General features: G+C 34.0%; 1 protein-coding gene across 5 annotated transcripts in view; it reads right to left on the reverse strand.

Moving 5' to 3' along the window:
- Positions 1-17,655, reverse strand: part of ADGRA1 (adhesion G protein-coupled receptor A1) — a 278,267-nt gene that overhangs the window by 211,528 nt on the left and 49,084 nt on the right. For 4 of the 5 annotated variants that reach the window (XM_038181087.2, XM_038181086.2, XM_027460805.3 and 1 more), the window contains exon 2: positions 15,422-15,493. Coding sequence is in view for 2 of the 5 variants with exons in the window: in XM_038181086.2 (XP_038037014.1) it covers positions 15,422-15,493 (72 nt within the window). In the remaining 3 variants the exon portion in view is untranslated. Of the gene's footprint in view, positions 1-12,753; positions 12,815-15,421; positions 15,494-17,655 lie in introns of those variants that run through there. The other variant, XM_072039667.1, reaches the window with a different exon arrangement.

Consider the following 17,655-nt stretch of genomic DNA (forward strand, 5'->3'; position numbering starts at 1 on the left):
ATGCTCTAACCACTTCCATTGCCTTGGTCTCTGACAGAAGAGGAGGAGGAAGCAACAAAAGCAGCAGAGGACAGTGACCTCTGGCAATGCTGCACTTTGTGTTTCTATCAGCCCCTTCTTGAATTTTTTCTTTAAGTCTTTTCTTTGACATTGCTAGGAATGATGCAAACAAGCAGTAAAACAGACACCTTCGATTTAATTCTAGAGTCAGGTTGGATAAAATTAAATGGGAATGCCTAGGCAAATATGCTAGTAAAAATAACACTTAGAAATCCCTTGATTTCAGCAAAGATGATGAAATAAGATGAAATAAAATATGATTAGGAAAATTCAAGTCAATAAGCCAGAAAACAAAGCCGACATATCCCCAAATCTAACATATGGAAAACTCCCAGAATAGCTGGCATGCAAATGGAGAAGTGCCAGTTAAGAACAACGACAAAAAAATGCTTTGACTTCTAGCATTCTGGGATGTACATAGCTTGCTGGGTAATTGGCTGAGTGACTGTTCTCCTAACTTTCTGGGAGAGTGGTGGAGCAGGCAGGCTGACTTCCTTCAGGCTCACTGCTGGCAGATTGGCACTGATATTATACATATGTGCACATGTATTCTCTTTTTTATTTTCTTTGAATCCACGTTCATTTTGTCTCACAAAGGAGCTTGAAACTTCAATGGGAAATGAAAGGTAATTGTATCTAGAATAAATATTGCCAAACTGGCAGTATTATTGCAATCCATCAGCTCTTACTTAGCTAACCTGAATTTATCTGAGCAAGTGATGCAAACAGTGCACTCGTGTAGCTGTAAGGTAGAAATTCATGATAATTTGTGCTATTCTTAATGTCAGAACACCATCTTATGAGCAATGAAGTTACAGGTAACATTACCAAAATAATATTGCATTTAAAAAGATTGTTCTGAAAGTCAAGATCAGTACAAGTGGCCAGGTATGCTACTGCCTCAATATTGAAACAAGAAAAGGGGCCATTTAAAGTTTTAGTTCAGCATGCAGATAGATTGCTCTTTTTACATTAGCACATTGCTAAAGTATGACAGCAAAAGTTGTAAGCCAGTGTAAAAGGTTCTTTCACTCATTCTGCAAGACTGAAAATACATTGCTTGATCCTTTCTGCTTTTGGCTGGCTCACCACACCTCATTAGATTTTGTTTTTCATATATCATATATATCATTTTTTAAATGTTGTGTAACTGCACAATGACTTAAATAGGTCATCAGAAAAGCTTTGGCTTCAGAAAATTTTCTTCATGAAAGTCTGTATGTGGACCACAAGGAAGCATACATTCTGTTCACCCTTCCCAGATATCTTATATATTTTAAGTTTCCTGTAAATTCAGTTAATGAAAACAGTATCCACATCTGTTTTTAGATTAGAGTAACTTAAAAGAAAAATTGGGACTTCATAGTCTACCACCAGTAACTTCACTAGCATACACTAGAGCAACAGATTTACAGCCTCTGAATGCAAGAATTAAAATAAATAAATAGCTAAAACACACAACTAATTCTCTATAGTTCATTAGAAACACTAGAGATTTATTCTGTTGAAGCCTAACCCTACTAAGACACTCCAAATATTTGAAGAAAGGTATTTGCTAGGTTTGCTCGGCAAAAGAAAATGTGGCAGACCACGTGCAAGCAAGTTGCACAAGTTGAAGTAACAACTACAACAATAACATCCCTGTACAGGCTTTTGCATACATTGGCCAGAGTCCTGAAGAGTTCATGCTCTGATTGCTGGTGTGTGTTTAACTTCACATGTTACCAGTATACTTACTTGGTAAATTACTAATCATATTCTTTGTGGACCTCAATCAGAGACGCTGTTTCAGCTCTCTGTCTGAAACTACCTTTCTTCCTAAAAATGTTTGCTAATGAAATGTCTGCTCGGCAGCATGCCAGTTATGTTTTCTGAAGCAACATGGGCTGTTCCTGTGAAAGAGGTGGAGCATGAAGGAACTGCATCTCCATAGCATGGAGGTGTGGAAAGACAAGGGCTACTGAGAGGCATTAGGCAGGCTGAAGATAAGAAACTTGGCTTAACTCACTGACATGAGAATTAGAATTTTATTCTTTTAATTGAGGAATTTTCATACTAAAATGTTTTAATGGATGTCTGGAAAAACAAGGCAATGGTATAAAAAATACAGGACTTCATGCACACTTATTGAACTGTTTAACTAATTATACAGATATTTAATACTTCATGCAAGAGGGACGTGTCTGTCTTGGTTTGTAATTTCCACACAATATAAGTAGACAGAATGATATGGGAACACAAATACAGTGACAAATATTTTATATATATATATATAAGCCTATAGGAATCACATGTCTAGGAAACGACTATTTCACTTAAAAAAAAAAAAAATCAAAAGGGGAGAAACCTGAAATGAGAACACAAGAACATAGGACATACATCTGTTAGCACAGTGACCTAACACAGAGGTGGAAAGACCAGTAATTTCATTATGTCAATATGAATGAAAGAAGAAAACATGCATAAAGATCATGCATAAATGATATGCTGTTGCTAACTCCTTCCAAACAGACAGGTGCCTTCTGACATTCCATGTGCATCCTCCACTCTTCTAATAATATTTATAATTTTATCATATTATTTTTCTACTTTTGCTAGATGTTTTTCCTTTCATTGCCACTGCTTAACGTAAATCAAGACAAGGCAAATAGAGAAGTAGGAAATGGCAGAACGAAGGAGAAATTATGTCAGAGCTATTAGCTAGGATGAATTTTTTCATCTGACAGTAAGATAAAATACACGAGCAGACAGTTGTATGAAACCAGGGAGAAGCTGCTGACAAATAACAAAGTTATAACAAAGGAGAAAAATAAGTGAGATGTCTAGTTTGCTTCTGAAGAAAAACCGTTTCATTTGATTTACACAATTTGCAAAGTGATTATCACAGACCTCTGCCCACAGACCTCTGCCCACACACCTGAACACAAGGAACTCAGGAGAGAAGGCCTTTAGCAAAAGGTTTGCATTTTGTCCTCTTTCTCTTTGCAGATGACAGTTCAAATACAAACAAATAAATAAACACCCCCAGATGATTAATTTACTGAGTTCTCAGTTCTAGAGACAGCAAAAAGAAACAAACTTTCTCCACCCATACTCAGTAATATCATGATTCAACCTGAAAATAAGGAGAATAGAAATAAAAATAAGGAGAAAAGTAGGAATCAGTTCAATGTCACCAGCAGGAAGCTTTCAATTTTCACTGTGTTTAAATGACAATTTGGTCAGCACTGGCTGGTTACACAAGACCAGATAAAGCAGACCTCCTAAGCCCTAACATCCCAGTGAATTTCCAGAGGGTATTTACTGCATGTAGGTTCTCCAGAGGGGTCTTCCATGTATTGACCTGTATGAGAGGTTTACAGCGTGAACATAATTTTTGGATGTTAAGCTAGGCGGAAAAATTACTTGTCTGAACATTCAATAAACTGGATGCAAATATGTTTTAGACTATTAATAAAAGAATATATTGTCATTGGATACAGACTAAATCTTTGCAGATAATGATCTTACTTTTAGATACATTTGAAATTTTGCGCCCATAAATAAACATTTAAAGGTTATTTTCATGATGTCACTGAGATTACCCTATTTTTGGCTTGCTGAGCCCAGAAAAGTAAATATTACAGCATTGTTTATTAGTGGTGAACTAATGAGAAATAGTTTAATTTAAATTAAAGGATAACAGTAGTATACTGGATAAATAATAGGTTATTAGTACATTTAGACCACATATTAGAAAAAGTAAAAATGATACAAAGATATTTAGCTATTGCAAAAGAAAAAAAAAAAAGATTTGGAGCAGCCTTCACCATTTTGTTTGGTCAAAATGCTGTTTGAAACTGCTATGGAAGGGGGTTTATGTCTGGATGGCATTTACTAGAATTAAAAATTGCAGTTTGTGATATGAATCTTTGCATCTCCAGAGCTGAAGCCTCTCAAGGCTGTCATGCAAGGACCAGCAATTATTTATTTATTTATTTATTACTTCTTGTTTGATGCAGGATGTGGCTTCTGGAGGTTCCACCCCTGCTACTCCTCCCTTTTAATTAAGCTGCTAAAAAGTACCAAGAGAGGGAGTGTTGCATAGTATGTGCTGGCAACCTGAACTGGTTAGGCACTGAAAACATGTCAGGTGCCTGTGTTAGTGTACCTTGCTAGCACACTCATGGTTAAAGAAACCATCAGATTTGAACTGATAAGGATTTATTTGTTCCAGTGGCAAAGAAACATAAAAAGAAAATTATGAAAATAAAATTAAATTTAAAAAAAAAAAATAAAAGTGTCACATTACAATTTCATCTCCTCTAACACATTATATTTTTAAGGGACATTATTTTGAACTGAAGTTTCAGTGTTCTTAATGGAGTGCTGGAAAGCAATTAATGCTGTGGCTGGTTTATGGTGTATATGATGAGGGGGAGCATTGAACAAATTTTCTTTTTATCCCTGGAAATAGTCTGGCTGCAATCCATTCTGGTCACACATTCCTAAATATTTTTGTAAGTTCACATAACTATACAGTAGAAAAGCCTAATACAGTACTTAAACTTCACTCAACTGGGAGAATTGTCCCTTGTGAGGCACAAGCACTTCCCAGAAAAACCTAAAAGCAATTAATGGTACAAAGGGGAAAAAAGCTATCAAATGCTCAACTTAGCTGCTGACACATTACAGAAAACACTGCTTTGTTCTGAACACAATGTACTTTAAACTCCCGTTTCAGTTGAAAGGCATGTCTTTAAGGTCTTTTTTAAAAGTATTAACTTACTTTGCATTGAAACAAATGTGAATATTGAACACAAAAAATAAAATATAATGAAAAATAGAACACTTGCCGAAAATAACAAATGCACCATGTGTCTGGGGAATGTACGTTAACTGTAAAAGTTTCTTTCATTGGCCAGTAATTACCACATCATAGCAAAAGTATTACAGCTATGGTTGAGAGGGTATGCTTTTTAATATATATATATTTTTTCAGATACCTATAAAAACAATCATTTTTCCTGATTTAACATCTTTCAGATTTTTTCATAGATAGAAATGAATGGATTTGAAGAGTTTCAAGCTGCCCTTTTGGCAGTTTTTTGATTTATAAAAGCATGAAAAAACATTTTATTTATGCTTCAACAAGTTTTTTTTTTTCCCATTATGCTAACTCAAGTGGCTTATTTTTAACTAAAACTGTTTATTTCTATGAGATGAAGCTCACTATCATTACATATAATAATTTCAGTTTATTCATTCAAGTACGCAAGTTAATAAAAATACACATTTTTATTCCAGCACAATGTTTCTCTCTGTATTCTCCTCAGCAAAACACTTTCTAGAGTAGACCACAGAGGATTTTTTTTAATTCTTTTTTTTTTTTCCACAGAATATGTGCATAGCTCAGACTACACAAACATCCTCTATAGCTCTCCCAGTCACTTTCCATTTCAAGAACGAGGCAATTTGTGTTAACACAAGACAGCTTATCATGTGCTAAGTCTGCATGCAATTTTCTCGTGAGAACAACCATTTTGTACCTACTTGACACACGCAGCACTATACTACACCCAACTAATCAATTCTGTCTATATTAAGAAGTGGGGAGAAAAACTGCCCACAGCTGTTATATTACATCAGCTTTCCTAACTACTTCAGACAACTTATTTTGGGTTTGTAATTTTTTTTTTTTTAACTAAATTGGCATAAAACATAGTCTTTCCTTCTACTTCAAGTGCATTCTTTTTTTTTTTTTTTTAAATCTTCTCAGAGATTTTTGGTGAAGTACAAAAGTCAGAAAATCAACTATACTTTCTGCAAGCACTACAATAAGTTTTGAGGGCAACAAGCTCCAAGGGTCATTGGTTGCCATTGGCACATTTCTGCACTACCTTTCCATGAGTGAGTAATAGGTGTTCATCAGAGACCTCACAGGTCTGTAGACCTAAGCTTTTGGGATAGAACAAATTTTATATACTACTTTTTTTCTATAAATAAGCTAATGAGAAATGTCTGTCAATTGAAATCAAGTCAGAGAAAGAGAGGGAAAGAGGGAAAGAGGAAAAGAGAGAGAGAGAGGGAGAGAGAGAGAAAAAACAAGCTAAACTGAAAAGGACCAGTAAAACCTAGAAAGCTCTGGGAAGGAAGGATGGACTTTGGACTGGGCACACCCTTAAGCGGGAGAGATGTTGCTGTTCAAGACTTGAGGTGCCTCGCGTTTTATGCCCATGTACTACAAGATGAGGTAACTACCTTTGGCCTTTTTAACATTAAAAATGCTAAAGACCACATCACATATGAATTCAAGGATAATTATAATACTTTTTGAAGTTTGAAAATATTATTCCATCTGCATAAAAAATAGCTTACAGCTGAGGAATCACAACCTCAGAATACTGAACAGAGGGAGTCTGCTAGCAACTTATCTTGCAGTTCATTCATTAGATTAGCTCAGTTATTGATCAACTAGCACTAATTTTTATCAGCTTGGCTTCCCACCATGTTGCTGGTATGACTTTATACAAACTGCCCTTAAACACCTTGTTTTTCCCTTCTTCATCGACCAGTAAGCCATTTCTTTATAGGAAAGGTATACAGATTGCTTCACTACTTAGTAGTATGGTTCAGCTTGATCACTGACAGAAGGTTCTGCTATATGAATACAAAACAGTATAGACTTGAAATGAAATACTGACATCTTTGACAATGGTGTTCTTTAAAGTGCTGCATCCCCAGAAAACATTTTTATTCTGTCACAGCAGCATTTCCAACAGAAATCTGTTTTGTCAAGTAAAAAAAAACAAAAACAAAACAACAAAAAAAAAACAAACACTGATGTTCTAAATACTATTACTACATATATACCAGCATCTGTCAACTTCATGCCCAAGCTGAAACCATAGCTTCTTGCCCAAACTAGAGGAATGTAATCCCAGCAGCATATTCAGCATAAATTCCCATCAGGCAATAAGCAGTAGCCTGCAAGTGAATGCAGCCCTGGCAAGTCTTATGTCTAATTATGAAGAACAGAATTAAGAGCACAGACATGGTCTTTTAGTCCATGTTGTTTCTGTCAGAGAGTAAAAATATCAGAGGGAAAAATAACATGAGACCCCGAGAAATGAATGTTTAGAAGATAAACAACAGACTTGTGGTAGAAAGAAAAGATGAAAAGAAAGAAAAGTTGAAAATCACACTTGGTTCTGGATCCTTTGCACTAAAACTATGGGATTGACTTCACTAATCTGTTCTTTCAGAGTTAATTGCTGCTGCTTTTAAATGGCACTGTAATATCCCAAAGGAAATATATTTTCTTTCGAGAATTATTGCTTTTTTAAAGTGTCATGATATAGAAGCTCTGCACAAGTATATATACGGGGTATTTTCCTGTTGCCTCATTCCCTAAAATGTGAAGTATGTGATATCCAATATTGTGACTTTGTACTGGATAAAAACGACTGCCTAGAAGAAAAAAAATACATTATCTTTCTGTCAGATTACATTACAAGTGCCTTGACAGTCACTTCATGCTTGCAAGACTTACAGTACGTATGCCTATTAGAAAGAGGGTAATGTAATTTTTCTTTTTATTTCTAACTCTTCTGTTTCTGACAGTCGTACGAAAGATAACAATAGGTTCATAATTCCTGATAAAATGCTAAATTTCTCTTTGATACTAAGGCACAGTAATATCTGGAGTTTGGAAAATTTGGAGGTTGTAACTTATTGTTGTTGTTGGGTTTTGTTGTTGCTTTTCTTCTCCTCCCCCCACCCCCCAAAAAAAAAAAAAAGCAAAAAAAAAACTCCTACTTAGCTTATGTGTTACTAAATACTAAATGAGTAATTCATTGTTATTCACAAGATTTAACCAAGAGATCCATAAAGGACCACAGAATTAAGTTAACACCAGTTTCATTTGTGACATTAATCTTGCCTCTGTTTCTCCTTCTCTGTTTTCTCAAAATTTCTATGCAACAATTGAAAATTAATACACCCTTCTTCTGTGGAATACCTTAAAATACTACCTACAACAAAAACAGCATTTACTTTGAAATAAGTTTTACCTGTACTCCCTGACTTCTACATGAGGACCAACAGTGCTTTTTCCAAGTCCAGTTTTCCGTACCATGATGTTTTTTAAGGAATCTTCAGGTTTTGCTGCTTATGTAAGCAAGCAGGCATTTTCATCAAGCTACAGTAGAAAGGGCATCCACGGATCTCTCTCATTTTGTGGTTAGAACACTTAACCCAGTAAATACTAACAGAGAATGGGAGTATCAATTCTTCAAACTCAAAAGCCTAGCTTGGGGTAAGCTCTGGTAGGCTTTTTTTGTTGTTGTTCATTACATTATTCTTACTTGGCATATTTCTGATTTCATGTACTGTCCAAAGGGGGGGGGGGGGAAATACATTCAATAGGAAAGCTATAGATGATTTTTATCCATTAAAAAATAAAAAGCAACAGAATATGTCCAAATCTTTACATGAAGACTTACTTGCTAACAGGATTCTAGCTGTTTTTTATAGCAGTATGAATGCTTCATATATGATCCATCTTGTTTGAATTTTTCCCTGTGATATTTGGTTACACCGGATTAAATTCTTCCAGTAATATACATGTATGTCTGGAGTAATGCTGACACTGAAAAGCATGTCAAGAAGGCAGCAAGAGGATGACCACAGCAACACTTCACTTTAACCCTGCTAGCATTTGTCATAGTTCTCTCAGGTACAGAGATGTGCTGGCACTAACCTTAGTCTTGTCACTAAGAGATCCTGGGTCACAAGAGATTATAGACTGAAGATCATCTCTAGCCCTGTCCAACACCTGTACATGCACTGTGCAATTCAGCCAGGACCACACTCAGATGGTCTCCATGGGATTTAAATAAAGTTACTTCCAAGCTAAAGATTTTTCTGGTATGGGAAAATTTTCTGCTACAAAAACTGACTTTTCTTTGCTTACCAAAAACTGAAGTTTAAATCTACTACTAAACCCAGCTAATAACTTAATTTTGGTGATGCATGGAACTGCACAAAATATATCAACTAAGCATCAATACCCTCTCTGCACCTGTGTATTCATGCTGCTTCAGACTGCTTCCCAGCCAGGCTGTAAGGAGTGCATCATAAAAAAATAGATTATTCAATCTATATAAGGTTGCCACATAAAATAATTGGCATTACATAATTATCATCATAGTTTTTCATATAATCTTTTCACTCTGAGATCTCCAGTATTACTAAATTTGGAGATACTAGCCAAAAAATATTATTTTGCAGATGAAAAATTAAGGTAGAGAGAGATGTGACAAAGATTTAATAATTTATGGAAAACAACCCCCTCAAAAAAATACATCCTTGATTTTCAGTCATTTGCCTCAAATAAATGCTTTTTTATTTATTTTCTTCTTTCAAAGAATTCTTTTACATCAATATACAAGTATCATGTCCTATTATGTATTTGCTATAGCATGCATAGAATTCTCTGTGAATACAACTTATGACTAAGAAGGTGTAATTAACCTTAAGTAAAAGGCACAGTGGCTAAAAATCTGCTTTTATTAATCAAACGCAATGCCTTAAATGTAGCATCTACAAAAAAAAAATAAAAAATATATCTGCAATTGAATCCTGGATGGATCACAAAACTTTACCTTATAACAACTAGTATTTATATATTTTTAAACAAGTCTGTACAAGAACAAATATTTTGAAATTTAACTTATGAATTTTCTAACTTTGAATATGTTATATATATATATATTATTATTATTTTTTTTAATTTAAATTGTTTCAGCATTTCTTTAAGCATATTCCCAATCCTGCACACTGCCAAATAAGTACATTTCTGTTTCTGCTTGCGTACACATACATTTCAAATGTATAGGCAGGAAAAGTTAAGTGGCTAGTAATTTAAACAATGTAAATTGTATGTTATAAGAAACACTTCAGTATATAAAAATGCAAAACCTTTATATTTTAACCTTTCATCACTTGAGGTTTTCCAAAGACCACCTAAATATCATATTTTTATACCAGCTGCTTAACAACATAATTTTTTCTATGGTCTAATTTGCTGTGTTTGTCTTTCCTGCCCTTTCATTCCAAGTTAATGTGTTATTATTTCAGTTGCACAGCACAACATATTGTTGCAGAAAGTCATTATGCTGCAATCTAACAAAAACATGTTTTTGTGCATTCTTATCTAATAATAAATGAGGACAACATGTGCCTGCATAGCTGGTAACCTTACAATAACACAACATTTAATAAAGTTAATATACAATGTGAGACCTAGTCTAATAAGTCCGGTCCATATAGTTAAAATAAATAAATAAATACATAGATAAAATGAAGAAAACTAAAACAAAAAGTAAATTAACCCCTAAATTCCTAAAGATACTTCAGTGGTATTTTCATTGTCTAGAAACACTAGGAAATGCAATAGCAAGTTTCTGTAAAACAGTCACTTTTAAAGTGACTGTTAATGCCTGGTTCTTGGTGAACTGTGAAACAATCTGTGTAATATTGCACAGTGATCTTTCATCCTGATTTCCCAATGAAACACTGCTTATGCAATGATGGTCTGTTTGCATATGTTTCTTTATTTTTATTTGTTGATTCCCTCTAAATAACTTCTGAACTTGTTAAAGAGTTTCAGCCACAGGGGAAAAAGTAGCAGCAGCCTCAAAGGTAATTATGCTTCTATACACTTCAAGAAAACATACATTCAGTTATGAAAGAGAGAGAAAGCTTTCATAAAACCACTTCAGAAAATGCACAAGTACTAGATCAACTAGAGTACCAGGAAACCCACAGGGGAGTAGAAGCCACAACAGATTGCCCCAGGTAGAAGGAGCTTGGGGAGCTATCCACACAATTTTGATGCAGTGGCTGTTGTGGAGAGTAAGAAAAATTTGTGTTGTTAATAGCTCAGATGCATACTGTTTTTTGCCAGCTGACATCAGGATGAGGGAAAAACATCTAATTTCCTAGTTGAGATCTAGACTTTGGGTTCAGCGCAGCTGGAGCACCTGGTCCAACAGCCTCAGTTCTTGTACTCAGAAGCATTATTTGGAGTAGGGTACTCTCCAGAAGAGATACTTCTAAAGGTAGAGTATTGTCAAGAAAAAAGATATTTTCCACTACTGCTACTAATAATATTCATTTGTGGCACACTGAGACTATAGCGCTGTTGGATAAGGATCCATGCCATCTACTGCCATGATAGAGCACCTGCTAGTAACTTGGCAGTCTGCACTAGCCTCAAGTGATAACAATGATTATCCCTACTGCTCATAAGTTTATACATATATATATATATATATAAAATCAAACTATAATAGAACAGATTTTCTATTTAATGTATTGTTTCAATTTATGGAATATTTTTTACCACCAAACTATATAGGTTCATACCCTATCAGTTATTAACATCCTCCAAATCACTAACTAAATGAGAGCTTCTGGATAGCTGAGACTTACTCAACAGGACCACCTCATTGTCTCATGGCTTGGAAAACCCACTTTGTCTTTCTTATATGGTCCCTAGAGCATATGAAAAACTTACTTTATGATTACTTCATGCTGTCCTGCTCAGATCAATGTATCTCACTAGAATGTAAGACACCAAATACCAACAGGGTAGGCACCGGACCCCAAATAATTACAAGCTGTCAAGTCTTTGCCACAAGCTTCAAAGCCATACTGAACTCTCAGCCTTCCTGAATACAAAGCCATCTCCACAGGGTGTACCACAAAAATGGGTTCAAGGTCGTAACAGTTTGTTTACCACAGTTGTTTCAAATACGTTTATTTTTCTACCCATACTTCTGATTTTCATCCAAAACAAAGGGAGTAGTCAAGGTGTATATAACTAAGGACAGTCCAAATCCTAAGTTTACAGAAAGGTTCTATTCCCACATGGTTTTTTAAGTAATACTATTCACTTCTTAATACCTCTTTTCAGTTAGACTACAAAGTAAGCCCAGAGGCACAGAGGTGCATCATGATCCAGATGCTAAAACACATTTGTGAGTCAACCTTTCCAAAACACCACAAGGGTTTCAGAAAACTCAAGCTAAGTACTAAGAGTATGTGCCACCTCTACAGAGCACTCTTGTGACTCACAGTTCACACACACAGAATACAAAAAAGGCACCTTTTGTTGGATGGTGTTTTTTCAAAGCATTTTTGTAAACTGTTGAGTAAAAATGTTAACATTTATTAAATATATTCTGATCATTATTAATTATACATGTTTTAATACAGATACTATTAAATGTTTTATTTTTAATACAAACATTTATTATATATTCAATATTAATTAGTAAAGATTATTATCTTTTTTTATTATCTTTCTTTTTTTATTATCTACAAAGGAAATAACTGTATCCTCTTTTTTTTTTCCCCTCCGGGTGGCTGCATCATCTGAAAAGTTAACATCAGATTTATTTCTACAGCAATAAGACAGTTTAAGACAATTCAAAATAGAAAAGTTAAAATACTCATTCTATGTTAGAAAAAAAAAAAAAGAAAAAAAAAAAAAGAAAAGAAAAGAAAAATTCTGAGAAGCCTGCAGAAACAATACAAAGTGAGATCCAACTAAGATTAGAACAAAACAATGAAAAGTAATGCATTTCATGCACAATATGAGACAGTCTTCCACAGTCTTAAGATTTAAATAAATAGGTACTCCCTTACTAGTGGAACCGACAGTTGATGAGCAGTTTGAAGTTTCTCAGTTTACTTGATTAAAGTTGCATAAAATGGGGAGTTCTGGTTTAAGACTCAGTGAGACCTCTCACTTGTGTAACACACTGTTGAGAAATCACCAGGACTTGGGAGAACTAACACTTCTGTAATCCAATTCCTGTTGTGACATGTCTTGGAAAGCAAAATAATAAGGTGAAAGTTGTCTCTAGTTTACTGTACTATGGCTTGAAACAACTCTGTGCTCAAAAAGTGGTTTTGAGCACTCTGGGAAAAAGCACTCTGGGAATATACAAGTCACTCTGCTCCACCTGAAATTTTACTTCCCCTCTAAATTTTTCAAGTTTGACATTAAATGATTTTATAGTCCACATGAGCTAATGCTCTTGTGGTTCACAGTAACCACAAAAGAATTACTGACACACAATTCTTGTCTCCGTGGCATTCTCTTCACTAACTTTTTGTTCATTTTAAGACCACAAGGAGTGCAAAGCTAAATTGAATGAGTAAGCCTTAACTTCAGCATGCTTACATTCTAAGCACATCATCTTGTAAACTGAACATTACTTCAGTTGGATTGGTGCTCCGTTTTAAGCGTCTGTAGTAACTCTAAAGTGGTTTATGTATAATGTGAGGCATAGTTGGGAAACCTTGTCTAAAGGTTAGGAGTACTCACCCAGACCACACCCACTGCTTCCACCTCTTAAGTAGATTATCCAAGCCATTTCCAACTTCCCTGCTGAAACTGGATCTTTGTAAATACTGATGTGTGCAGGGACAGAACAAGCAGCAGGGCATTTGAATCTGATGAGAATGTCACCACCTGACTCCTAGTCTTTGCTGCAAGAATGACTTATTGATTTTGTATTAGCAGTGTGGCCAAAGAGCACTTACCATACACAGAGATGACACCCATTTCATCTGTAATGTTGTGAAAATCAATACTATAAAATTAATAAGGTTTAGATGGTGACGACAGTTGAGGCTACACAACTAAGGTATTTTGTTGTTGTTTTCTGACTGTTTTCAACACCATTTGCAATGTCTCTTCAGGTTAAAGTATTTCTCAACTAGATAACTAACAAGATTTTTTAAAAGTACATCCTTAATGCAATTACCAGTTTATTCAAATCTAATTCATTATGAATCCATATGTATCTTTGTTTTAAGTTTCCTTGTCAGATGTATAAAAATGCAAATTAAACATAAAAAAAAAGGAAATAAAAGAAAAACAGAAAATGTTTTCCTCTATTTCTAAACAACAATGCTTTATTTGTAATACATTAGGATTTTATTTACTGATTTATTTTCTTTCAATAAATTTGTAATTCTATATTTTATTCTACATTTTCTCTAAAATGTTTGCATACATCTTTACGAATCATCATTGTTACAACTGAGAATTAGCTAGTCAATAAATAACACACATCAGAACTACTCCATTCCATCAATATTCCACTCCTTAATATATGCTAATATTAATTGAAGAATTTGTTACATCTATAACTGTATGCAGAGAAAATTTAATATTCACTTACATAGTTAGCTTTATCCTAATCCTTGAAGGTGCTTAAGGGATTATTCCATTGAAATATATTGTTTGTTTTTAACTTACATTTAGACTAGTCATATATCTCAGTATCACATACTTAATTACCTGGCTTAATACACAACCATAAACAGCAGCAGCAGGCACATCACACACATACATAGTAAAATATTAGTTAGTGTTGAATTAAATACATTTTTTCCTGTTTTTTTGTTTGTTTGTTTGTTTTTTACTATATGGTAACATTCACTTGTCATAGAATACATGAATATATTCATGAATACACAAATGTAACAACCACTTTATATCCACAGCTCTATATAATGAAGGTGTTCTTAGGAATGAACATAAAAATAATTTAGCTTAAGCTGCAGGAGATATTTTAAGATAAGGCATAATATAATTACTCATTTAGATGTACTGGCAAAGTAAGTTGAGAAGTAAAAAAAAAAAAAAAAAAAAAAAAAAAAGAGACTATAAAGACTTTTAGACTTGCTGACATGATTGTTTTCAGACGAGTGACCTATATATACAGAAAACAGTTTTTCTACAACAGAGTTGCACAGTGCATTTATTTCATTGAAGTTTCCAAATGTTTTTCTCCCTATTTCATCAGTTGTTTCTGAGCAGATTAGACGGAAACCTCATTCTCTACCCCCTCTAAATGCTGACTGCAAACATACAAACATGGAGCTATATCAATGTCACTGTCTGCTCCAGTGATAAATGCTGTCCAATTTCTTTGTCTAGAATATAATTAAAAATAGAAGTATTGGAGACCAGTGAGTTAAACAATCCAAACTATATGTCAGGTACGTTAGTGTTACCATTACATATACCAGTCTTCACTATGATAGTGTACACAGCATAGTACAAGTCTTTGACTGGATGTTTATTTTAGTTCCAAATTGATGGTAGTGCCTTCCTGTATTTTCAGTGTCCATCCCCATTCACTCATTTCTATTCTGTTTCTTTACTTGACAACTGCTTAGAAACAGTACTATGCAGCACAGTTCAGAACACTTTAACGTTGTTTTTGAGGTTTGTTTTTACACTTAAAATATGAAGACTTTTTAATTGAAGGTGGAAAGAGGTTGATCAGTTACTCACAGTCTCTCCAGGGATCTCAGCCCAAAGAAAGAGCCATTCTTCAACCATAAGATCTTGTTGTTACTCAGAATCCTAGAAGAAGTCAGAAAATAATTTGGTTAATAGAACATGATAATTCCACTGATTAAAAACATGTAATTATAGTAAATGACTGCTCTGTAAAATACTAATCACAAAATTCTGTGCCTCATTTGCATTTTCCCATCATAGCAGTACATAAAGATTACCATTTCCTTCAGTTTCTTATTTATTAAATAAAAGCACGTTCAAGAAATATGTCAACAAATGAACTTTGGCTACAACTTGGAAAGTATAATATCGATGTGTCCCCACATCACTAGTAGATTCAAAATTACTACTGGCAAAGATATTTGCTGGACTTCCCAGTCAGCAAAAAGGCTGATAAAGCTAGGGAGATGTTAAAAACTGAGACAGAAAACAGAAAATATTTCCTTTTCACCTTCTATAGAAAAGAGAAAAGAGGGGAAAAGAAAAAAAAAAAAAAAGAAAAGAAAGAAAAAAAAAGGAAAAAAAAGAAAAAAAGGACTTTTACCACAAAAACGAGGCTTAGTCAAAAATGTTTTCCTCTTTCAACCTCTTTACAGTAGAAATTCAGTAATGCAGCAAAGTTTGTACCATTCACAACCATCAAGTATACATGCAAACTGACCCTACATACAAGCTATTGAAGAAGTTGTCTATTTTTCCTCTGTTGGTGTCACAAGAGTTAATTTAGTCATTTTGCACTGCAATATTTTCCTGTCTATTTCAGAAGCAATACAATACAAATATGCAGTCATTCTGAAGATGTTACCTATTAAAATATACAATATACAAAAGTGCAATTTGTTTTGGAAGCTCAAGAAATCTTTTTTCTTTTTTTTTTTTTTAAAAGAATAGTTATTCAATGTGCAGAAGAAATTTCTGTCTCTTAACAAACTTATTCCACTTTCTGTATGCTGTAAAAAAAGGAATATTTTCATGTAACGTTTAGAATAAGTTATAGAAGAGCTCAAAGTCCATTTCAAAATAAGAGACATTGCTTACCATAAGGATAGAAACCAAATGTCAGAAGAAATCATATGCTCATAACTAGCAAGCTTGAGACTTTGTGAGCCAACATTTTGCTTTTTTTCCTAAAGTTTTAAAATTATGTGTTGCACAAGACTATCTTATCTTGTCTGGCTCTTAGTATTTCTTATTACATATAAACAGTAAGCACTTTTCCAAGCATATGCATATCACATATTTTCTTATGTATAGATGCAAATGAAAACACATTAATACTGATACTGAAACAAAGTATAATTGATGTAGAAAAATATTGTAATGTTAGTAAGATTTGGAGATTTTTTCAAGTTATTTGTAAAATTTACCAATAAACATATGCATATAATTTGAGGTATTTTTATGGCCCACTGCCAAAGGATATGAAGAACAGAGCAATTCAGCTCTGAGCTAGGAGCTAATGTGTGTGTTGTTACACCCTGATGTGACTGAATGAGCTTGTGCAGCAACATTACTCCTTACCCAGATCCAGGCACTATAACATACACGTGGCAATTTGGGATCAATCATGAACAATTAAACCCAGGTATCTGAAAGCATGCAGATTCCCGTGTTTACAACATAAAAATGGCTATGCTCCAATATACACGCAGTATACTGTCGTGATCTAAGAAACTCCACATCTCGTAAGATCTGCCTCCTACTTTTCAGATAAAAAAAAAATATCATATGTACAACATTAAGTATTTTTCTATTCAACTGTTTAGGAAAGTCTTAACAATGTATTTCAACAACAACATAATGAAAGATCAAAAATGGATTCAATTTGTCTTATTTGTCAGATTTTCTGAATTTTTTAGATACCCACACTGTGACTAAATTTGGTAATTGTTTTAAAATTATAAATATCTAAACTGGAAAATGTAACTACATTAAATTTTCTATTATTTTATTCTGTTATTTCCTTGATCGTATCTTCTGAGGCTGCACAGAACTTGGATCAGTCAAGAAAAAATAAAGTCCCCACATTTAAATTGGCTAGGCTTGGAAAGACTAATGTCTCAAATTCCACTTCATACTGGGTCATTTAGTTATATATTGTGTTACAGAGAGACCATCTCTGAGGCCTATTACAATGACATTAGATATAAATATTATATTTGGACTGTTCTGCAAAGCCTGATTCACAAAGATACGTGCACTTCAGAACTCTCATCTGGCTTAAA

This window comes from Anas platyrhynchos, chromosome 6, assembly GCF_047663525.1.
Source record: "Anas platyrhynchos isolate ZD024472 breed Pekin duck chromosome 6, IASCAAS_PekinDuck_T2T, whole genome shotgun sequence".
NCBI lineage: Eukaryota > Metazoa > Chordata > Aves > Anseriformes > Anatidae > Anas > Anas platyrhynchos.